Here is a 22746-nt window from a genome sequence, read left to right as displayed (position 1 = left end):
CTGCACTGTTCCAGAGTTAACGCTTGCTGACCTCCAAATGCTAAAACTGTTCCCGTTGAGGAACGAACTCTTACCTGTTTCAAGAGTGGTTCCCCTCAGCATCTGCGTCTTGCAAAGTTCCCTCGCTCGACGGTAGAAGACATCTGACTGTTCCGCTCGATACTCCGTGGCATCTTCTGCCCAACCAGTAGTACAGACAGCCATGGCGAGGATCATGTTGAGAAGACCCAGCCAGACGCGCCTCACGTTAGTACGGAAATTTTGCGATTTCATACTCTCATAAACAGCAAGAAAGCTCTCTTGGTGGATGAACGGAAAGAGGAGGCCTGTGTTCGAGAAGTACGCTCTGATAAGTTTCTCAGTCTCACAGTGCGGAGGGAGAAGATTAGCCCCCGTCGCGTCTGCCTGGGCGGTAGGATGAGCAGGGTTTAAAGTGGGCGTTGTGGGGGAAATTGGCCGAGAGACGCTGATGATGCCTGCTTCGTACAGACCGATGTTCGATGTTGAGAGCGGAGAGAGACCGTCATGTAATGCCTTACTTCTCCTAGTCATAGCACGAAAGATGTGACGCATAAAGGCAATGTTGGAAGTAGGGCCTGCTTTATATCAGTCGATTGCCCCTTGGAAATGAAGGAGATGGAATGGTTGGTCCTCTCACCAAAAAACCCACAATCCTGTTCATCGACGAAGGATATGGCCATGCCGTCGGTCATGCTATGATCTGTTGGTAAATCTTGGTTGCCTTCGACATTCACCACCACGGTTCCCGGGATATTAAGTCTAGGCTCTAGAGCTAGGCCGGGCACCGAGCCACTCTTGTTTGGTCGATCATTTTCTACTACGGTCAAGCGATCGCCATGCTGCTTAATGACGGTCTCGAGAAGTCTGACTCTGTCCTCGAGAGCAGAGAAGAGGCTGCGTTCCGGCCAGCCGTGTCAGTATATACGGGCTCTTCAATGTCGGGGTTCAGAACTACGGGATAGAACGCTCACTCCTTTGGCACGAGGAGGTTGGCCGATGTTTCAGGCAGTTCGTAAATGCATTCGAAACCCAGTCTTTCGCAGGGCTCACACTTAGGTCTTACACCATTACACTGTCAATTAAGAACTAGTTAGCAATGGCATGAAGGGCACGGACTACTAGAGAAGGAGTGCTGACGCGTGATTTCCGTATCCGACACGCAGAGCAGGCCAGGGCAATCCGACGGCGTTTTGGAGGTTGAGAGGCCGACTCGGCGCCGTCCGGACCAGGCCTATATTCGGCGGGTACAACGGTACCGGCTGCCGAACTTTCGTCGTCATTCCCCATCGACGCAAGTCCGATCCCGGAGACGGAACTGCCAAATTATGCGGGACAAATGAGCTAGTGGGGACGGGACTCGGAATGTGAGTACGGAGTAATCGACATGCGTGCTTGTTTTGGGAAGAGTGGTTCGATCTACCGGGGAAACGCTGGGATTGAAGCCGACCATATATGGAGGCGGCGACGAGGATGATGCGCACTCTCGAGATCAAATGGTTCAAGCAAGACTAAATTCTGCACGTCACGGTCCCCCACCCCCCTTTTTCCTCCACATTCCGCTAGTCCCCACTTCCCCGCAACTTTGGTTCTACCCTCTCGGCATGCACCACAACACCCACTAGGCATCCCTGACCAGATTTGATGCATCTCGCCAAAGTAATCGGGTTTGCCAAGGACATGATTGGAGCCTGTTGGGTGGTGTGGAGCCTGCCCACCCAATACAAATTAGCTCTCCTTTGGGAACCAAGAGCCAATTTATTTGGCTACCCTCGGTCAGAGTAGAAAAGATCCGGGGAACCATCGGCTAGGTTCCGGGCTCCGCGTTCCGCCTTCCGTGGTTGACCTCGTAACCGAATTCGTCCCATAAACCGACCACCTCGACATGACGGGAAAACAATCTGTCTATTTCTGTCAAAAAATATCTAACCTGCAAAGGTAATCGGTTCTGTGAGATCTGACATCAAGCAGCAAGCTTTAACCCAGCTCAGAATTTATACCAAAACTTAGACATGAAGGTCGTCTGGGAACGTTTGATACGCTTCGTGGCCACAGATGGACGGACACTATATGGGGAGCCCGTCCTTCCCAGTCCAGACTTCGACATCGGCAGTACAACTGCGGAAACAGGTCTAAAGGCCAAGGTTATCCAAGGCGACCCTTATGGCGAAGCGCCGTCGACCAAGGTGACCGACGAGATCGCCACGGTGAGGAAGCTGCTCGGTCCCCTTGCGCCTGGGGACGTCCCGATATTGCGTTGCGTGGGGCTGAATTACGCGACTCACAGTGAGTTTGTCCTGCCGCCAAATTCGAGATTGCGAGTGGGAGGGGCCAACTGACAATCGAATGTTTTTGAAAGTCCGCGAGGCTGGCCGAACGCAGCCCCCATTCCCGTCCATCTTCTTCAAGCCATCGACTACCGTAGCGGACCACGATACCAACGTAGTTATTCCAAAGATTGCTCAAGATGACCAGGCGGATTACGAAGGAGAATTGGTAATCTGAGAAACTCCATTTTATCCCCGTCCTCATGCGACTAGAGGCTAATAGAGACTGCATATTCACAGGTTGTCGTCATAGGAAAAGACGCGAAGGACGTATCGGAGTCAGAAGCGCTCGATTATGTCGCCGCGTACACCGCGGGAAACGACATCTCCTCGCGAAAATGGCAGCGAAGTCCAGCCCTAGCAGGTGGTGTGCCTCAGTGGGGGTTCTCCAAAGGATTTGATACTTACGCGCCCATGGGACCGGTTCTCGTCTCTCGCAGTCTCATCCCAGATCCCGCTGAACTCCACCTGCAGACCATTGTTGATGGAGAACTCCGGCAAGACGCTGGTTTGGACGATTTGGTCTTCTCTGTGCCGCGCCTCATCGCGCACCTCTCGTCTGGAACAACATTGCAGAAAGGCAGTGTTATTATGACGGGAACACCTGGAGGTATCTACTCGCCCATATCCCCTTCATGACTTACTACGTAAGAATATACTAATAGGCTGTGTCGATGAAAAGGAGTGGGTGCTGGGTTGAAGCCACCAAAGTATCTTGTGCCTGGAACAATGATGGAAGTGAAGATCTCTAAGATTGGAACTTTGAGGAATGGAGTAGAATTTGCTCCATAATTACTTGAGTATTTCGCCGCAGGTAGAACATGGGACTCCAGGCCATATAAATAAACGGAGAAACGTATCGGATTTCGAAGGTCAAATGACTGGTGATTCACAATTGCTCTCACATTTCTAAATATAACCTAAGAACAACAGCCCAGGAACGTCCTGCCGTTCATTTCTAAAGAGTGCTAATATGTCTAATTCAGAACTACTGTCGAGAGGTGATGTTGCCCTACGTCAATGGTAACGACACGCGCCCTTCGAATACGGTTGAACAATAAGATACGGGGACCTTTTCCAACTGGGAAGCAACAGTCAAGTCGAGCTAGAGACTAGAATAGTTCTGGTACATGTAGAGCACTTGAGAGGTAAAAAAGAATCTCTATATGGGAAATTGTACTGTCTAGGTATTAATCTTTAGCAGACACTGACAATGTTCTCTTTCACAAGCGCGACTCCTTCATTCCCATTTCAGCGTACCACAACCTCCTTACGGCCTCTTCCGCATCATACCCGTATGCCCACATCTGCGTCACAGGGTCGCTCCATTGGTTGGTGCTCTCAAGGAAATGCTTTCCTTCCACCTCAGCCCTCATCCCGCGGTCTCGAGCCTGCTGCTCCGGCCCGTCGGGGAAATGCCACAGCTTTCCGTTCACGAGGCTGGCCGACTGCATTCCTCCACTCCGTTTCATTCTCTCTTTTTCAAAGAGCCGGAAAGCATCGGGGATTTGCTTTTTCGACTGGATCAGAGAGAGCAACTCGGCCAATGCGGCACCATCCTCGACAGCCATGGCGGCCCCTTGCGACATGTATGGAACCATGGCGTGTGCCGCGTCACCAAGCAGGACGATTTTCTGACTTTTCGAAATCCAAGTAGGGAGAGGAGTGCCGCTTAAGAGTGGCCACTTGATCGTTTCTTTGATTAAGTCGATCACCTTTCTCAACCTGGACATTGTCAGCGATGATATTCAATCTGTATGTATGATTTTCCACTGGCCAAGGGAGTAGTTACTTCGGATCCCAGTTATTGAAGTACTCCTTCATATCTCGAATGGCATTCTCCGGTTTCCAAGTGGAGGGGTCGCTATGGTCAACGTGGGACAAGACCATGTTGAAGGCCTTCCCGCCCGCAATGCAATAGGTCATGACATGTCGGTCCTCGCCAATCCTATTTCGTCTTAGTCAATCATAGCTATATGGCCGAATCTAAGCCTACCAGATATTGAGCTGAGGTTTCTCAAGTAGCCACGCCGTATCAGGATCATTCATCATCTCGTCAGTGTTGACAACGGCACGATATGCCGCGAATCCGGTCTTCTGCGCAGGCTTGTCCTGTCCGCCGAGTACCATTGGCCGCGCAACTGACTTCACTCCATCGGCGGCAACAACTATGTCAGCCGAGTATTCTCGGCCGTCCGAAGTCTTTACCGACGGAAGGGCCTCATCGTAGCTGACAACTTTGCTATTTGTGATAATTTCCACACCAAGCTGAGATGCCAGGCGGCACAGGGCACTGTGAAAATCTGCGCGATGGATGACCAGGAACGACGCCCCGTATGTCTCCTCGAAATCTGGGACTAGTTTCGTGTACCCAATTGCCTCTCCGTTCTGCCACCTGCGAAATGTCATCCCTTCTGGTGCAACGACGCGACCATCAAAGTAAGGACCAATTCCCCAGGAGAGGAGGAGACGGGCAGAGTTGGAAGGGATTTGGATTCCAGCCCCAACCTGGTCGCGGGTCGTGTTATCAGCATAGATTCAATAAACAATGGTTCCGGTTCCGCCATACTTCTCCAAGGATAGGGGCCTGCTCTAGGACGGTTACTTCATGTCCTCGACGTGCGAGTGCGACTGCGGTGGCCAGTCCACCAAGTCCTGCGCCGACGACCAGGACACGTAATGGAACATTGGCTTTGAAGTTGGCACCATTCTGAGAACTGCTCGTCTTCGTTAATCTTTCGAGAAGTTTTGTGGACCGAGAGGGATATTCGAAAGACTTGATGCCATAGCAGAGAACAATTAGATAAGACATCAATACGACTTTGTGGAATGGGGATTCCGAGGGAAAGGTACCCACCGGCTCAAAGCGACCTATGCCATTAAGCCCCATCCTGCTTCCGTCCATGGTACAATAGAGACACACAGAATATTTGGGGACTAAATTATGAGGCTCAATAAGACTGTTACGCGCTACCTAATTGTCATCTTGAATTAATCTGTCACGGTGAATTTGTACGATGGCAGGAGTATTGCTTGAGATCCACTTCTCGGGAACGTTCCGATACATCCCCGGAGGCAGCCGAGGTGAACCGTTTGCTGGAAATCGGAAGCCGGAGTGCCACAAATTAGCCAATGAACTCATGTCATTCAGATCCGGGGGTAGGTCGGAATGTGGGCGGGACAGGTAACCTCTAACTCAAGTAGTATGGGATGTTATGCATACCATGAAAATACTTGATATTAATGTATGAAAATTCAGGACAGGGGAAGATGTGTTTGTCCAAAAAATAACCTTTGGTAGACAACCTCCGTGTAGTCCCCCACTAGCATTTGATTTGGACGTATTGGACAATATCCGAAAACCGCGACAATGACACACGCAAACGGATTGGGCGAAAACGGCCTGTACACCAATGGACACAACAACAAGGCAGAGTCAATCAAGACGGCCAAGCAACTTGTGGAGGCGATTAAGGCTACGAACATGGCCCCTCTCTGGGCACAGATGCAACGGCTGAACCCCCCGGCCCCGAATCCACAGACAGTGCCATACCTTTGGTCCTATGATGATGTCCGGCCCTATTTGTTACGCGCCGGAGATCTGATTACTGAGAAACAAGCCGAACGACGCGTTCTGATGCTCGCTAATCCTGCCCGAGGTACTACTTTGTCTCAACCCCTTAATAATCCCCAAGACACAGGAAGAACCTTGTTAACCTCTGAATAAAGCTGCACCTTACACAACCGACACTCTCTACGCCGGCCTCCAACTTGTTCAGCCGCACGAGACTGCCCCTGCCCACCGGCACACGGCCTTTGCCTGTCGCTTCATTATTGAGGGTCAGGGAGGTTTCACCGCTGTCCATGGCCAACGCGTGGCCATGAGACCCCGAGACGTGATCGTGACTCCGACCTGGAACTGGCACGACCACGGTAAGAAGGGGGCTGACGAAGAAGGTGGAGACGATAAACCGGTTATTTGGCTCGATGGGCTTGATCTGCCTAATTTTATCCACTTTCCGATACACTTTGTCGAGCACTTCGCATCATCTCGATATCCGGCCGAGGATGTCGATGATTCGCCCATAGTATTCCCGTGGGCCGAGATGCAGGGGAAACTTGATGCGAAGAATGAGAACTGGGCTTCTGAGCCGTATTTGAAGAAGGATGGCCGAGAGAGTAAGTCCTACACGCTTAACTGGCCCATATTTCGCTTTTGTTTTTTTCTCAAACTCTTCGGCCAGTAACTATTCATGTCCTTCGACGCTGACACAATTTATAGTTAGTCGAGTCATCGGCGCCTCTGCGGAGAGGCTAAGCGCAGGAGCGCACTCGCCAGCTGTCTGTGAAACTGCATCCTCGGTTTACCATGTCATAGAGGGGTCGGGCAGCACAAGCATTGGTGATACGACGCTCAAGTGGAAGCAGGGCGATACGTTTTGCATCCCGGCCTGGCACCGCTACCAGCATTCCGCTAACAGGAATGAGAGGGTGTACTTGTACCGTTTTGATGACAAGCCCATGCTTAAAGCCCTCGGCTTTTATCGTGTCGAAGGCGTAGATGTTGAGAAGTATGTCTCGGATTAAACTCACAACTTGGGCGCTAGGGACGATGTCATCAGACCTATTATCTAGTTGTAACATATTATCTTAGTTCCCCCCTCGAGTTAGAGTCAAAGATTTTTTTTCCTTGGTGAGAAATAATGCTTGTGAAGTAGGCACAGGTCTTTTAAGTCCTGGAACAGTCAAAAGCTGGCGAGCCTGCTTGGCGTTGCCAGTACCGATGCACTGCTTCTGCCACGAAATTTCATTTAGAGAGTAACTGGAAACAGATTATGATAGATGAATGTCAAAGTCTTAGAAATCCTAAAGAAATTTTCGCGATAGTCGGCGGAATCTATTCTATCCGGCTTTTCTTGGAGGCAAAGAAGTGGGTGAAGGAGCGGACACCAGATATGGCTACCAAGAATTCGTAAATATCAGGAGCAGAATTGTCAATTGTCAATTTGACCTCGATAATCTCAACTAATAACACCACCGGAAGCACCTAAACCAGGCCTCCGTAGCATCCCGAGCAACCTCACTCCGCAGCAAACTCTTTAGCGTCAACCCAGTTGCCATGCAGACCAGCTCTCAGCCTGAGGTTAAGCAGGACAATAGCCTTCGCGGATGAAAAGTCCTGCGTGTCCACAATGTGCAGCTCGCTCGACATGGTAGCATAATTACTGACCAGGACTACCAAGAACCCGTCACCTTCCGGTGCGTCCGTCGAGCGTGGCACAAACACCGGTTCCTGTACCATGTGTGTCGGACCGGGGAAATAGACTTCAAGCTTGCCAGTTTCGTGGTCAAGGTGGCCGAGGGAATTGTAAAGTGGGTGCCCGCCACCGAGAACTGGCGCGATCACCCCGAAGTCCGTGCCTAGCTTGGGGTCCATCATATCAAAGAAGCTGTGGCGGTGACGTGTCATTGCCACTCTATCATCAATCCGCGGGAACTCCATATCACTTTGGAGGATCACCTCCGGAGTCGGCAGCTCGAGGTCGGTTGCCTTTGGATCTATGGTAAATCGGACATACTCGGCCTTGATGCTTTCAGGGTCTGGGGCATTGCCTTCGGCATCTGGCCACCAGAAAAAGACGTTCTTATCTGTCAGGGGTAGGTCAAATATGACTTTCCCGTCCGGTGTTTCGTATGCGTTGGTGCTGTGGCCAGGGAAAGCATTCGGTGCTCGAAACCACTGCGTTTGGTAAGAAGATGTTAGCGTTTGGCAGTTTCAACGTAATTTTGATGGACTAATCTTACCTTGACGTCACTTCCCTTGGCTCCTCGGCGCGGTAAGACACCTAGGTAGACGGGCACTTTCGGGTCCCACTGCCAATGCTCTCCCCCTTGCTTGAGCCGGTCAATATCGCAGATCTGTGGGATGATAGGGAACAAGACCTATTGCTGTTCAGCGGCCGCGCCATCGAAAATCTTAACAGTAGAATTTCAGAGCAAAACGCACCCAGTTTTCAGTCACGGCAAAGTCGTGTATGAGCCCAACAACAGGGGCGACAATCCACACGACTTCGGTAAACTTGCCATCTGGACTGATCGTGTAGTAGCAGACATCTGGAGTGCCGTCTCCTCTGGCCTCGTAGCCGAAGGCGACCAGCTCTTTGGTGATGGGATCGACCTTTGGATGAGCCGTGAACGTCAAGCTGGGCAACTGACCGTCGAAATCACAGAGCCCTATTGTCTCAAGTGTCACAGGGTCGAGTGCATACGGTGGAGCATCTTCCTTGATGGCAAGAAGAACTTTGTTGAAGTAGAAGATGTTGGTGTTGGCTGTCGTACGAATCTTGAACTCCACAGCATCCGTGTACTTGTTCCGATATTTACCTAAGGCGGTTTAGCTGGCATTGCTTTACAAACATGACGAATAACGTACCGCCAAGAGCGCGTTGTGCTTCTCTCTCACGAATAAATTTCTCGGTTCGTACGTACTTCTGCTGGAAGTTCACATTTCCATTGTGAAAGCGAAAGGCACTAATGCTACCGTCGCCATTGAACCACTGTTGTTGCCCGAATCAGCTACACACGGAGAGCTCCACGCTGGCCCGAGAGACTATGTAGCTCGCTTGCAGATGGAAAATCAATTGGCCAAATGGCAACACTGGGCACTTACCGGGTCGTTGTCGACGAATGGCGGGAACTGTGGGTCAGGCATGACCCTGTAGAACGTGCCATCCAGTTCAGGGGGTATTGTGCCTCGAACCTCGAGATGGTGGACCTCGCCCTCAAAACGACATGGCTTCATGAAACCCGAGAATTGAGGCAGGCTAGGGAAGGACTTGCTTGCTGGCGGTAGCGTACCACGGAAGTGCCCGGCCATTTTGTTGACAATGCTGAAAACCACACTGATAAATCTTTGGGGCAAATATGGCTAGTGCTACTACATTATGGATTACAATTATACAGGGGTCGAGGGGAAATCGCGTCCTTCATATCTTCTCCTACCTCCATCAGTGTCGCTGGTCAAGAAACCTGTCGGCGACGACCCGATATAGCCCCGTCCCGTCCCCGAGTCCCGACCGAATGATACCAGCCTCGTATCTTACGACCAGGGCGTTTCAGGACTCGAGGTCTGTGCGCAGGATCCGGCAGAGCCTTGAGAAACACGTCAGCTAAGGATATTTTCTCATGCAGGAATCTCCGTCCAAGAGCAAAGACCATGACAGCGACACTGGGACAAACGACAAGAGATCATCTGAGATCTCTCCCGAAATTGCCGCCATTACCCCGTGGGGAAGAAATAACCCTGCTTAAGACTAGTCTCTAACCAGTCTAGCGTCTCTTCACTTCCAACCCATATATCGCGTTGACCAGCCAACTTTAATTGTGACAATTCCGAGTAAATTTGCTCTTCAAGCCTCAACTAGACACTACACGCAGAAACAACCGACATTGTCGTTTCTCTTCAACCTTACACGGCAATGGCGCAGAATCAGATTGCGTTCGTTCCCGAACAGGTCGCGGTTGATGTCTCGTCGAAGCATCACCACGGCCTGGGTTTCTGGCCACCACCGTCAAGCGATCCGAAGGATCCGTTGCGCTGGCCGCGTTGGGTCAAGATTCTCGCCCTGCTGTCAATGGCTCTCTTCAACTTCGTCGCAAACTTTGCGGGAGCTGGCCTTTCCGTGGCAACCGTCTTACTGCAGGCCCAGTTTCAAAAATCCGAGCAACAAGTAAATGCTCTGTTGACGGTAGGCCCCCACTAGATTTCCTGTAACTTGTGTTTAACGAGTCTCGGCTTGCCAGTGGGTCTGAAGGTGTTAATCGTGGGATTGACCGCAGTTTAATTTCCTCCTCCTCGGCGTCGGAAACATGGTGTGGGTACCATTGTCAGTCAAGTATGGCAAGAGACCTGTTATGATCATCTCAATGGCCATCGTGTTTGCAGTTCTTGTCTGGACAGCCAAGGCCAGGACTTTCACAGAACTCCTTGCTGCACGATGCATCTCCGGATTCGCCTCGGCGGCGGGGGAGGTAAGTCGACTGAGGTGGGAAGAAGTTGCGTGAAGATCCGGACAACATGATTGACCCATTACTATTATTTCTGTTTTAGAGCATTGTCCCGGGTGTAGTCTCTGACATATTCTTTCTCCACGAACGAGGAGCGATGATGTCCATGTATGTGTCTACCTTCAGTTGATCGCATTGCCACTTACATGTCATCGGCTGAGTCCTGGCTGACCAATGTTCGGTGGCACCAGATATGTCATACTTATTTCCTCCGGGTCAGCTGTCGGTCCTCTCATCGCTGGATTCATGATTGAAAACACCCCTGAGACATGGCGAGATTTTGTCTGGCTGTGCGCAGCCCTCGCCGGATTCAATCTTCTCACCATCTTCTTCTTGTATCCTGAATCCTCTTACAATCGTCCACCATTGCCAACCCCTCGCTCTCCCAGCCAAGAAGGCGCGCCGAGTATAAATAAAGATGAGGGAGACGCCACCTGCGAAAAGCTTGAGGATGCCTCCCAGCCGATCCATATTACCTACAATGAAGATTGGGTCGTCAAAGTCTCCTATCCTCGAGTTTGGAGGTCTTTCTTCCAGCCTAACCATAGAGTTGACCTACTGAGGGCTTTTGCGGTGCCCTTTGTCTTCCTCCTCTCGGCTCCAGTCCTCTGGACAGTCTTTGTTTACGGATGTTCCCTTGCGTCTCAGATCATAATGATGTATGTCCAACCTCCCATTTCATTTCTTTTCCCTCAACTATACCGGCTTATCTTGAATGGTGACCAATTCGCTAACTAAAACCCGACTGCTTTAGTTTTGCTTTCCCGTCCGTCTTACTTGCTCCACCGTATCTACTTCCCCCCAGCAGCGTTGGCCTTATGCAAATAGCTGCTATCATCGGCTTCACAATTGCTTGCTACGGTGGAGGTTACATCTGCGATGTGATCACGGCCCGTCTGATCATTCGAAACCACGGCATCTTCTCGCCCGAAAAGCGACTGATCTCCTTAGCACCGGGGTGTCTGATTGCACCAGCGGGTTGCATTCTTCTTGCGTTTGCTTGCCAGAATCAGCTTCACTGGGCAGCTCTAGCTGTTGGATTCGGTATGGGTATGTTAATCTTGAGACTCAACACTTCCATTTACCGCAAGACTCAATGGCCTAACGAATGCTCAATCCCAGTTTCCTTTGGCACCGTGTACGCCCCAAATATCGCAATGACGTACCTTCTTGATTGCTATCCTGCCTTTGCACAGGAGATTCTAGTCGCTGTCAATGTTATCAAGAACCTTGTGGCATTTATGTTTCTTTACGTTGCTGTTAACTGGGTCAACTCTCAAGGCTGGATCCAGGTCTACATGATTATGTTCATGGTGGTCGCGTTATCGATGCTGTTGGCGGTTCCCCTCTACTTTCTTGGCGCGAAAGCACGGAAGAGTTTTGAGGGGACCCTTGTCCGGATCATTAGCCCTCTGGATGATATCAGTTCTTGAACAATGGTGCTGCTCAGTGAATTCATATCTAGCCGATTTGTTTCTCAAAGTGTTACCCCCGAGGCCAGTAACTATAATGCATCAATTGATGGCTTACAATAAACTCAACGGGATATTTCACGTGCTTATTTGATGTAACTATGAATATAGATCTTAATTGCCTTTGTGGCAAAAGGTGCTACCGTTTGTGCTCCCCAACATCGTGCTTTCAACACTGAAATTCAAGTTCAGGTATTATTTGATATCTCTTCCCCGAAGTTGCCCACCCTATTTCAGGACATAAGTATTCACACCTAAAGCTGCCCCAAACGCATTCCGATAAATCAAGAATTTTCTTTCCCTTTCCCTTCTCCCTCTCTCTCTCTCTTTTTTATTTTATTTTTATTTTTCCTCTGAAGCCAGCCCAGTGACCAATAACTACAAATATACCTACGCATGGCAATAAACACAGCAAGTAAAGCATTCTATATTCCCATCTGTCCGATGCCGATGCCTAACAACCTTTCCCCCAACATATTGCTATTTTATTTCCTTCCCCATTGAAGTCCGGACGGATAGCCATCTCCTGACCTACAGGGGATTCGCTCGACTTGAGTCTTGCATTGGAAGCGCCCCCTGCCAGTCTTCTCCATACACAACAGTTCTGGGTCAAGATTCTAATAAATTGTCGAGAATCGTGACTGGTTTAACAATGCCTGACCAAAGGGAGCTTCGGGGTACATCCCTGGACTAGACAGCGACGCGTAGACCCTATTGTGAATAAACGGCTGCACCTGGCATGGTCGAAGTTAGAGCACTGACAACGTGCACTTCTTTTCACGACTCTTGCGCGACGCGGGCCCGCTTTGCAGCCGTAGCGGGACGCCAGGGAACATCGCTTTCTTGGACGACGGCCATTTGTAGACGATGAAGAGTAGCCCTTTAACAATTACAGCAGGAATCGGAATTGACCTAGAGACACACAAGGCAGGATTTATTTGCACACAGCAGCGCTCCAGATCATTGATCACAATTTCCCAGTCCCTTCTGGGTCGCAGTACCAGAAAATTTGCGGGCCGAGTTACCTAAACCTATATCGGGATCTTAAACATTAGCGTGGGAGATCAGATCAACCATCTGACATATCTCATAACAAGTAGTGGATAGGTGTTTTAAAACATAAATTGTTAAAATATATACCAAGTCAACACTTGATCTAAGATATGTTAGGTGTAGCAATGATCTCTCGCACTAACGTTTAACACCCCTGTATAGGTTTACAAGTACAAAAAATCCAGGTGGCATGGCTGGTCAGCCAATTAACTTTTCAGGGCTGAATCCTTACCCTTGTGTTGACGGATCCGGGGACCAGTGTGTGGGGACCAGCGTCTGGGGACTGTTTTGATCTCTGGGGACCAAGGAAGCTGATCCCAAAGCTGTCAGTACTCCTATTAACCTAACCTCCTCCCAGGAAATTTAAGAAATAACCCCATTCTCAAGAAGCAAAACTCTTCAATACTTGCCATTCACCTATAAATCACCATTCGATTTTTCCGTTGTCGAAATGATTGGCGAACATTATCCACTCGACTTGCTGGATTGGGTTGACCAATGTACCCCAATCTTCATCCGAAGGGCCTATGCTGATGCCATGTTCAATGGAATGATTACAGGTTTTGAAGTCCTAGATGAGCTGGAGCCCGAGGGCTCTATCGTCTTGGATACATCGCAGTCCGAGGAAGATGGAAGCTCTATACACTTTCATGATTCGATCTGGGAAGGTGACTCTCCTGACCCCGTGGTGGGACGCACGTCTTTCCCGACCATTGGCCAAAGACACTCGGAATTTTCCCAGCGTGAGAGTATCCATAAGGAACTCTTCGCCTGCTGGGGCGACTCTTCTGATGCTCCCGCAGTTCCTACAGTTGCAGTGGAACCTTCCACCTGCTCTCATGAAGCAACCTTCTCCGCTGATGCGGAACAGCAAGTACAGGACGATTCCCAGCGCCCTCATCCTGACCCTGCCGAACACATATCAGCTGTTAGGAGGATAGCGTCGAATTTTAAAGAATCATTTGAAACCGCCTGGAACGACTTGAGGTCCCTTCGACACTATTTTGTGCGTGAATACAGGAAAATGAGGCGTATTGCCAGAAAGTTCACTTCACCGGCACTTTCCCGGGTTTTGAGCACCCTTCGGGGACCGAAAGATCTCAGGAACCGCGGGATCTTAACATTCAAGGATGTTATTCGTGGAGTGGTGACAGATGACCTCACTAACATCTTTGCACTGTTGACCATGTCGTATGCTATGTCGAAGGTTCTTGTCGCCAAAGAGAAGATTAAACCGGCGGATGTTCTATCCGGGTTGAATCTCTGGAGGGATATCGTTTGTGATCACGAGCGGGAGGACTTTTCTCGGCTTGCTGAGAGCCTATGGCCTGAAGCGAAGAGTCAACTCCAGACTCAGAAAAGCCCAGACGGTCCTGACTTCGACATTACATCTGGTGTTGGTTTTGGCTCAGTTGCTGATATTTTTCGTGTTGACCTTGGCTCGATCACCAATGCTTTCGCAAAATCTCAAATTTTGGAATCCACGATGGGTCAAGCTGGCGTTTGGGCTGAGAATTTTCGCTTTCAGAACCTCTCTGCTGAGAACTACTCTCCTCCACGGGCGACCCCTATTGGAGGAAATCTCCGCAGCACACAGGCATTTAGTACAGGCCCTGGATATACCGTCCCACCGAACCTTTTGAAATCGGTATGGTACAATGGCGATGAGACCGAGCACTGCATCGATCCGCAACTCCTCTCGTCGATAGAACCGCCAATGGCGGCGGCAAAACAGAATATCCACCGGCCCTCGATCGAGGCACTGCATGAAACATCCATCTTTCGGGTCGTGTATGCCTTTGCACAGGGCGAAATTTTCGACTTGTTATTTATTCTTTCCGGAAAGGGGGCAACAGTCAGGTATTACCGACGTGGATTTTCCACAGATCAGGACCAACGGGTGTTCGAGACGAAGGTCACAGAGGGAGCCTTTGCGCGGCTTCGGACTGGTGACAGTCGTGAAATACCGGGCCTTCAGGCTCTTGTCTCAGCCGCCGAGACATTCGTGAGGCTGGCTTGTCTCAGATCTCTAGATCACGTCCGAGAATTCGTCTTAGAAGTGGCCCAGGTATTATTAAGCTGCATCACCTCGCCCCACGAGCTATATTATGGCGGCGTGGGAATGCTAACAATATCTATTAACAGATCTTCGCACACGATGAGACGTATAGGTCATTGACGTCTTGTTTGCGCGAGAACTTCACTTCCCCTTTGTCTCATCCCTCAGAGGTAGTGTTGGATAGTAAAGGCGAAACGCAAACTCGAAGGCGAACTCGGACTACCGGGCCTTCCAGTGTCGATATTCTAAGCAATCCCTCTCCATCCAGGGTCAATAAGCAGTTGAGTTTCCTCGTCACTCCATCGTATATTGGGCTGTTCTAACTCTGGGTCTAACTCTGGCTCCCTGCACCCAGGAAGGTCTACCTATGCCGCGCCCCTGGATGCTCGAAAACATGTCAGTCCTCGTCTGCCCTTCGCAAGCACAGAATCACCAAGCATCGTGATCTGTACCCCTCATCCGAGAATTTGTGCTCCATATGCGGTTACTCCACTCGGCGACTTGACCATTTCCGCCGGCATATGAAAACGTTACATAACGGCGTGGAAGTTTCGCCGGGACTGACAGTGTGAAGGGGATATTTCTCGCGGAGACGGCTTGAGGTTTTAGGGGAGGTAGGAGGCTATTGAACATTAGTTTAGTGACGGATTTAGGTCTTGGCGTTGAACAGTCCCTTATAAATGTGTACTCCTCTTATTCCCGATCAGAAAATGTACTTCATCCCCGGCTGCCCCAAACTAATGATATCTTCCTTTAAACTCAGCTATCCCACTCCAGCGTCCAGAGCCACTGCTACCCCAAATATCCCCATTCGGGAGCGTCGGCTTGGTATACGCCATTTGTCTGTTGATATTGCAACTACCCGCCCTAACAAGCCTGGCACTCTCCATCGCCCTGATGACATCTTGGGAAAACACGCTGGTGCATATCGAAACCTCACTCTCGTTGGCCAGCTCTATGCCTCATCCTCAGTATCGCACTGTAGTCGTATCATGGCTACCCTCAAGGACTCCTAGTAGTAGAGATTCATATCCCCGATCACCACCTCGAGGACATGGAAAGTCTAGTTCCGTCTAGTATTGCTATTCTGAGATTGGAGTCGCTGTGGCTCACACCGGCTTAATACCTCAACACGCAATACCCTCAGACCTAGCTGGTACTTGTGTACCGATTGTAGGGTCATAGCACAACACTGCCTGATGCACAGCCTCGCCAATACTGTTATTAGGTTGGCTTTTCAAAGTAAAATTAGGGGAAAGAGAGATCTTAAACTTAGTGGATTTAGAATACCTAACTATACTAAGATTGATCAGGAAGAAACGTTTCTTTAATAATATTTGATCGCGTAGATTCCTTCTTTAGATGTCTTGCTCGAGGATGACGAGCTCCAGATACCGGACTTCCCAGGCGAGACAATCCCATTGGGGTCAAGGGCGTTCTTCAATGTAGCTAGGAATCGGGGAAGAGCAGACTGATTAAAATTGAGCTTCCCAGATACCTTATCCATAAACTTCACGTGGATTCGGTACCCCATATATCCCTGCCGCGCCGCATCTTGCAGGAGCTCCTCGTAGAGATCCATAGCAGCCTTCTCCTCAGGCAGTTTATAGATCATGAGCTCAATGCCGATGATGTATCGGGGAAAGACGTGAAAGTCCGCAAAGAAGTCAAATTTTGCCTCAAGTGTGCGCTGCTTGGCGCCGAGATACCATTCGTATAGCTCCCGGCCTGAAGGCGGCAAGATAGGTGAGAAGCAGGTGTGAGCACCTCCATCCTCGGAGACACGTGTATTGACAATTCCGAGTGGGGCAAGTGTCGGAATACCGTTGTGTGGAATCTCCTCCTGGCCGATTTCTGATGCCCGGATGTACTGGCCCTCTACCCCGCGATGTTCTTTCCAGCGGATCTGCACACCTGCGATAGTGTTGAATGCGCGTTGTGTGGTCTTCAGCAGGGCAGGCAACAGCTCGACGGAGCCGTAAAGGGAGAAGTATGCTCGCCAGAAGCCCCATTCGTTTTGCACCCGGATCTCCTCCAAAACAACGTAAGGTACACAGGAACCAGGTCTCATATACTTAGCCAAGTTCGCCTGTACTTCGGGAAGGTTGGAAGTTAGTGCGATGCGGAAGATGTTGGCGATAGATGGAGAGTTGAGGATGATGGAGCGACGCATGAGGTCGGAGAGCGTTCCAACAAGGGGGACTAGATCTTCTTCGCGCGGGACATCGATTTCGATCGTGGCATATGCCTGTGGCGCAGGAGTGATGTGGATACCGAGTTTGGTAACGATGCCTAATTCTTATGTTAGACGCTTATCATCATGAAAGGTGTTTGCGGGAGAGGCCCAGCTGCGAAGTGCATGACTGAAAAGAGGCTCACCTAAATTTGACTGATAGAACAGTCCGTCAACGCTTGGACCGAACCCTCTGATTGACAGTCATGCGTTAGCGTACCTGATTCGCCCCCTCCACCATGAAGAAGATGCATTGTGGAGGCTCTAAACATACCCTTTGTAGAGAGGAAACGTTTTATTGTCTTCCATGGCTCCAGATCCGGTTCGAAGAAGCTCACCGTTGGGCAAAACAACCTCCATCCCACACTGAAACTGCGAGTGCTCTCCATTTGGCGTGTAGCCGAATCCCCGATCCAAGGTATTACCCAGGACAGAGCCCCATCCAATTGCCGGAACCGAGGGCCACAAGTTGAGTCCCAGCTGCTGGATTTCTTCGTACAAGTCGAAAAAGGAGACACCAGGCTCTACTATAGCGTATCCATACTCCTCATTAATCTCGACAACCTTGTTCATACGTTGGAGGTCCAAAACCACAGTGCCCTTGACGACTGGTGCTGACCCGCCATAGCCTAGATTTTTGCCCCGGGAGATGGTCCATAGGGCTACCCTATGTTTGTTGGCGAGCCTCACAACATTTTGGACTTCTTTGACGCTGCTGGGTCTGACTGCGCCGCTAGGTTGATGATCTTCAGTTGGCGAATATGGATCGCCGTAGGAATATTGGCCGTGAGGTCCCTTCAACGCACCAGATTGGTGATCTCGTGAGATGTTGGCTTCTCCAAGGATGGCACTAGCATCATCAAAGAAACGACCCAGTTTGCCCTCCCCGGCAGTTTCGGTGGTTGATGTTTGAGGCATTGCGGGTACCTGGGCTGCTATGAGGATGCACTATGCTTTGAAATGGCTGTTGTGAGGTTGTAAGAATGCTCCCAAGGTGTATCTGGATAAATGTCTTACAGCGGAAATGGTCTTGTAAATGTACAAGTGGGAAAGTACCAAGTCTATAAATAAGTAAACCCGTTCGTGCCCTTTCCATCTATGTAATCCATCGCTAGAAAATTCCAATTGCCGATATTATTGGACCTACGATTGTCATCAGTACAGAAGCTTCGGCTTGCGTCCGGGGAGTCCGGGGAAGCCGGGGAAGCCGGAAGGCTGGAGACTGAAGCACTGAAGCGGGGAACTGTCGGAAAGAACGTTCCGGGCTGGGACTCTCGTGAGATATTGGCTTCTCCAAAGACGACACTGGTATTATCAAAAAAACGACCCAGTTTTCCCTCCTCGGCGGTTTCGGTGGTTGATGTTTGAGGCATAGCGGGTATCTGGGCTGCTATGGGGATGTACTATGCTTTGTAATGGCTGTTGCGAGTTTACAAGAATGCTCCTAAGGTGTATCTGGATAAATGTCTTACAGCGGTCTTCAGCTTTCTGTTAGCGGAGCGGATCTCGTCGGGGTCGTAACCACTTTAAATCACGAGTGGACTGGTGCATGGCTCACTACGTAGGTTTAGGAGATTATACCTATACCGGCATTGTTGCGGAAAAGGGGACCTCCCTTGACTGTTTCTATCAACGGGCTTCTGCATGGCCTTCACGGGGTCAGCATGGCGGACACAGACACATCAATGCGGAAATGTCGCGGAGTCGGCATAGAGCATTTGTCGATCGCTCAGCTGCAGAAGCACATGACGGATGGCACATTCACCTCGAGGGACCTGACGGAGTGCTACCTGGAGAGGATCAGACGGGTGAATCCGGTTCTGAAGTGGGTGGATGGCCAATTGAAACGAACTAAGCCCTTTTGGCGGGCGCATCACGCTAAATAGGGTGGCAGGGCGGTGATTGAAGTCAACCCGGATGCGCTAAGCATCGCTGACAAGTACGACGGGGAACAGAAGGAGGGGAATGTCAGGGGACCGCTACAAGGTATCCCCTTTGTGGCCAAGGATGTAGGGCACTCCGACAAACGATTGAGCACTGTCAATGAGATATCAAGCACTAACGCGACCAGCTTGTAGAACATTTGCACGAAGGATAAGATGCAAAGTACTGCGGTTCCCGATGTACGGAACTATAAGGAAACTTGGTGCTAGAATCTGCTAACCTCTCTTCAGTCCTGATTGGAACGAGAGTCGCAGACGACGCGCTCGTCATTAAGAAACTCCGCCGCGGCGGTGCGTACTCCTGGAGCACTCGAACCTTTCAGAATGGGCATGCATGCGATCTCCATACTCGTATGACACCAACCCAGACGATCCTCGTTTGATAATATGGGGACGGACATCAGCTAACCTCATCGTGGTCTATAGTGCGGAAGGATACTCAAGCCACGGCGGGCAATGCCGAAACCCTCATAACCTCGCTGAACACCTCGGCGGATCCAGCTGCGGAAGCGCAGTCGCCGCATCTGTATCAATGTGCGCTTTCCCTATCGGTACAGAGACGGACGGAAGCGTCACGCACCCAGCCGACCACAACGGAGTGGTGGGTCTGAAACCGAGTCTTGGAACGACTGTCTGTCGGGGAGTCATTCCAGAATCCAGGAGTCTCGATGTCGTGGGAGCGTTTGGAAAGACAGTAGAAGATGCAGCTGCGGCGGTGACCCCAATCGCTGGGGACGATGAGAAGAATTACTGGGTATGGTGCAACGGTGGTCTACGGCTAAGGCACGTACTGTCCGGTTCAGAAACACCTTACGAATCGTTAGTCTCAAAAATGGATTCCCCCAAAGGAGCCAGGTTCGGCATGCCTTGGAAACAGGTATGGGAGTCGGCATCGGAAAAGGAATATCCATATAACATGCTTATGAAGATGCTCGATCAAATCAGACAAGCTGGAGCTGAAGTTTATGAGCATACTGACTTCCCTAGCGCGGAGGAGATAATATCGCCTGGCCTCTGGGGTTGATATGTCGGTGCCCAGACAAGGTATGACGAAGCTAACTGGCGTTAAGGGGCTACCCTGGCGAGGCGAATAATCCGAACTTACAGTCGTCAAGGTTGACTTTTACAACGACCTCAAGGCGTACCTCGCCTCACTAGCGGAGAACCCCATGAATCTGAAGAGCCTGGAAGACATTATCGAGCTCAACAAGAAGCATGCAGAGGAAGAAGGCGGTTTACTCGGGCTACACGGCGCTTGGCCGACTGGCCAAGACACGTTCGATCACGTCGCTGAGACTCTCGGATTAGGAGATGAAATCTACCAGTCAGCCCTCAAGTACATTCGACAGAAGAGTAGAGGAGAGGGCATTGATGCCGTGTTGACGTCAAAAGGGAGAGCCACTAGACGGAATCCTTGTGCGCATACAAGCAGATAGTGGCGTCGCACACCAACTAGCCGCCAAGGAGGGTTCGCCTGCTCGCCCTTGGCTGCCTCGAATGCATACTGATCTTCGACGCAGACTATCCTGTGATAACAATTCCAGTGGCGGAGAACAGGAACGGTAAGCACGTGAAGAGCGCCGTCGAGTCTAGCGCGGATACTGATAGAATATAGTACAGACGTCCAATTTGATCTCGCCATCATTCAAACTTCAGGAAGAGAAGACTTGTTGGTGAAATACGGCTCCGCAATGGTGGACCTGATGCGGGGTAGGTCACCCGCGAGGTTCCTAAATCTTGACGCGAACAACTACATGTACGTTGGCGGACCACCAGAGGATTGATTTGCCGCGGCCACATGAACGCATGAGGGGTGGGGAGAGTCCGCACAACTAACCAAAACAAGATTGCATGAGACCAACGCTACATGTATCGCCTAACTATATCTCCAATGACTTCACATCTTCAAACAGTTCCCGGGGGACCCCCTCAGCCTGCTCCGTTACTGCCTCGCCAACGGCTGCGAGGTTGCCCTCCGGAGTCTCAGCCCAGAGCGACCACGTATTGTCTCCCGTTTGACGTCCAGATAGCTTGACGGGCTCTCCGTCAAATAGAGGTGAGGTGTTCCTGTACTTTATGCTCTTGATTGCCGTGTACCCAGACGTAGAAGAATCCTGGATCAAGTGGTTCTTGAGCAAAGCCGTAAGGAGAGTTAGAGTAAGCGGGCCGTGGAAGACAAGCCCCTTCAACCCTTCAAACTTCTTGCAAAACTCAGGGTCGAGGTGGATAGCATGTGTGTTGTAGGTCAGCGCACTGTACCTAAATAGCAGCTTCGAGTTGGACACAAGCGTATGGCTGAAGTCCTCCTTTCCTTGGTGATCGGGGACCTGCTTCCTCGGCTTGGGGACAGGCGCACCAAGCTTCGTGGGCTTCATGAACACGACATTTCTAAGTTCTTTGACCGCCACCTCTGAGTCATCGGAGAACCGTTCTCGAACGGCGGCATCAGACTCGCCTTCCCTAACGGAGCCCATGCGCCTCTCAATCGAGACAAAGACCAGGGGATTTTCGGTCTCTGCCTTCTTGACATTCACATCCACGATACTCTCAATGCACGCCGCGCGAGAGTTATCCAAATTAAGCCGTTTCGCAGGAGAATTGTTAAAATGAACCTCACCTCCCGCCCACATGCGTCGCGAGAACGGCTGGCCGGGCGCTTGCCGAGGATCGGTCCCGTCCGGTGCTGTCTGTCCATCCCGCATCATCGGCGAGAAATAAATGAGATGGTGGGTGGGTTGAAGGGCAAACTTGTCTGATGTGGAGGGTAGACGCGGTTCGGTGTATGTCGTATCTTGTGTAGGGGATTTGGGGAGGTAGCCGGCCAGAGTCATGTTGAGGAGGTATGACGGTCGCGGACTCATGTAGTCGTAGGTGATGGGGATTTGCCGGGCCTTCATCTCCGCCGCGAGCTCCTGCGACGAGAAGGCGCGAGAAAGTGGCAACGCCATGGAGCGGCAGCCCCGTTCCAGGAGCTGGGGACGTCGAACTGAAGCCAGAGAGGATCGTATAGAGGCACTCATTTTGCGTAGGGACCGCAAATGGGAGTCAATTGATGTTCCTCCACTAGTCTGTAACCGCAGGGTTTAAGTCCAGAGCTTGGAGGTAGCACCGAGATTTGAGTCGGATTACTTAAACCTCCGAACGAGCTAAGCTAGCTCTGAGCACACGAGTGGGTTGGCTCAAAGGGCGCCGGGCCATATAGCCGACTTCCTTTTTGCGGGGCGGTCCAGTCTCGGCTATGCGCTCCGACCAGGGGTTTGAAGCCAGCCCGCCGCAACAATCCCCCCGGTCCGAGTAACGACGCGTGAGAGAGTACCCGGGGGAAATGAGCCATCACTTGGCTGGATATTTCTATTCCTTAGTGGTTCCGAAATGTAGCAGGCAAGTGGATTCGGGTGTCGGATGATGAAGCCGTAGAATGCCCGTACCTCGAGCAAGCAGGTGGCATCTACCTTGCAGCTTCATTCCCAATATACATGATAACTTCCTCAGTAGCATTCATCCTCAGTATCTGTAGTCGAAGGCTCACCTGGTGAAGGGATGAAATATGGCAGCGAATCAAGTTCTTCGGCGA

At 50.8% G+C, this 22746-nt stretch overlaps 8 protein-coding genes and 1 pseudogene across 8 annotated transcripts; 5 read left to right on the top strand and 4 right to left on the bottom strand.

Annotated features, from left to right (window-relative positions):
- Positions 1-2030: 2030 nt before the first annotated feature.
- Positions 2031-2984, top strand: SAPIO_CDS0605 (Uncharacterized protein; the record flags this gene model as incomplete). The annotated part of the gene is made up of 3 exons (XM_016783343.1): positions 2031-2304; positions 2378-2514; positions 2586-2984. 3 exons carry the CDS (start codon positions 2031-2033, stop codon positions 2982-2984), a joined length of 810 nt encoding a protein of 269 aa, XP_016646109.1.
- A 584-nt stretch (positions 2985-3568) lies between these two features.
- SAPIO_CDS0604 (9,9'-di-cis-zeta-carotene desaturase) lies at positions 3569-5250 on the bottom strand (the record flags this gene model as incomplete). Its single annotated transcript, XM_016783342.1, has 5 exons — positions 3569-4070; positions 4138-4293; positions 4342-4853; positions 4915-5055; positions 5203-5250. 5 exons carry the CDS (start codon positions 5248-5250, stop codon positions 3569-3571), a joined length of 1359 nt encoding a protein of 452 aa, XP_016646108.1.
- Positions 5251-5715: 465 nt separating this feature from the next.
- On the top strand, positions 5716-6932 carry SAPIO_CDS0603 (Uncharacterized protein; the record flags this gene model as incomplete). Its single annotated transcript, XM_016783341.1, has 3 exons — positions 5716-6004; positions 6075-6524; positions 6628-6932. The coding sequence occupies 3 exons, from the start codon at positions 5716-5718 to the stop codon at positions 6930-6932; spliced, it is 1044 nt and encodes a 347-aa protein (XP_016646107.1).
- Positions 6933-7425: 493 nt separating this feature from the next.
- SAPIO_CDS0602 (Lignostilbene-alpha,beta-dioxygenase isozyme I) lies at positions 7426-9222 on the bottom strand (the record flags this gene model as incomplete). The annotated part of the gene is made up of 5 exons (XM_016783340.1): positions 7426-8085; positions 8151-8288; positions 8353-8729; positions 8779-8902; positions 9016-9222. The coding sequence occupies 5 exons, from the start codon at positions 9220-9222 to the stop codon at positions 7426-7428; spliced, it is 1506 nt and encodes a 501-aa protein (XP_016646106.1).
- Positions 9223-9823: 601 nt separating this feature from the next.
- SAPIO_CDS0601 (uncharacterized protein) lies at positions 9824-11845 on the top strand (the record flags this gene model as incomplete). Its single annotated transcript, XM_016783339.1, has 6 exons — positions 9824-10093; positions 10185-10376; positions 10456-10520; positions 10604-11071; positions 11167-11462; positions 11535-11845. 6 exons carry the CDS (start codon positions 9824-9826, stop codon positions 11843-11845), a joined length of 1602 nt encoding a protein of 533 aa, XP_016646105.1.
- Positions 11846-13388: 1543 nt separating this feature from the next.
- On the top strand, positions 13389-15319 carry SAPIO_CDS0600 (uncharacterized protein; the record flags this gene model as incomplete). The annotated part of the gene is made up of 3 exons (XM_016783338.1): positions 13389-15005; positions 15083-15108; positions 15265-15319. 3 exons carry the CDS (start codon positions 13389-13391, stop codon positions 15317-15319), a joined length of 1698 nt encoding a protein of 565 aa, XP_016646104.1.
- Positions 15320-16323: 1004 nt separating this feature from the next.
- SAPIO_CDS0599 (uncharacterized protein) lies at positions 16324-18147 on the bottom strand (the record flags this gene model as incomplete). Its single annotated transcript, XM_016783337.1, has 3 exons — positions 16324-17288; positions 17376-17422; positions 17504-18147. The coding sequence occupies 3 exons, from the start codon at positions 18145-18147 to the stop codon at positions 16324-16326; spliced, it is 1656 nt and encodes a 551-aa protein (XP_016646103.1).
- Positions 18148-18893: 746 nt separating this feature from the next.
- SAPIO_CDS0598 (uncharacterized protein) lies at positions 18894-20956 on the top strand (the record flags this gene model as incomplete). The annotated part of the gene is made up of 8 exons (XM_016783336.1): positions 18894-19054; positions 19124-19238; positions 19308-19335; positions 19404-19523; positions 19599-19706; positions 20280-20588; positions 20717-20734; positions 20793-20956. 8 exons carry the CDS (start codon positions 18894-18896, stop codon positions 20954-20956), a joined length of 1023 nt encoding a protein of 340 aa, XP_016646102.1.
- Positions 20957-21052: 96 nt separating this feature from the next.
- Positions 21053-22192, bottom strand: SAPIO_CDS0597 (annotated as a pseudogene; the record flags this gene model as incomplete).
- Between the last annotated feature and the right edge of the window lie 554 nt (positions 22193-22746).

The sequence above is a fragment of the Scedosporium apiospermum genome (assembly GCF_000732125.1).
Source record: "Scedosporium apiospermum strain IHEM 14462 chromosome Unknown SEQ_SAPIO_0033, whole genome shotgun sequence".
NCBI classification, from domain to species: Eukaryota; Fungi; Ascomycota; class Sordariomycetes; order Microascales; family Microascaceae; genus Scedosporium; species Scedosporium apiospermum.
Note: the sequence above shows the minus strand (reverse complement) of the source record. Positions and strands in the feature narration are given on the sequence as shown.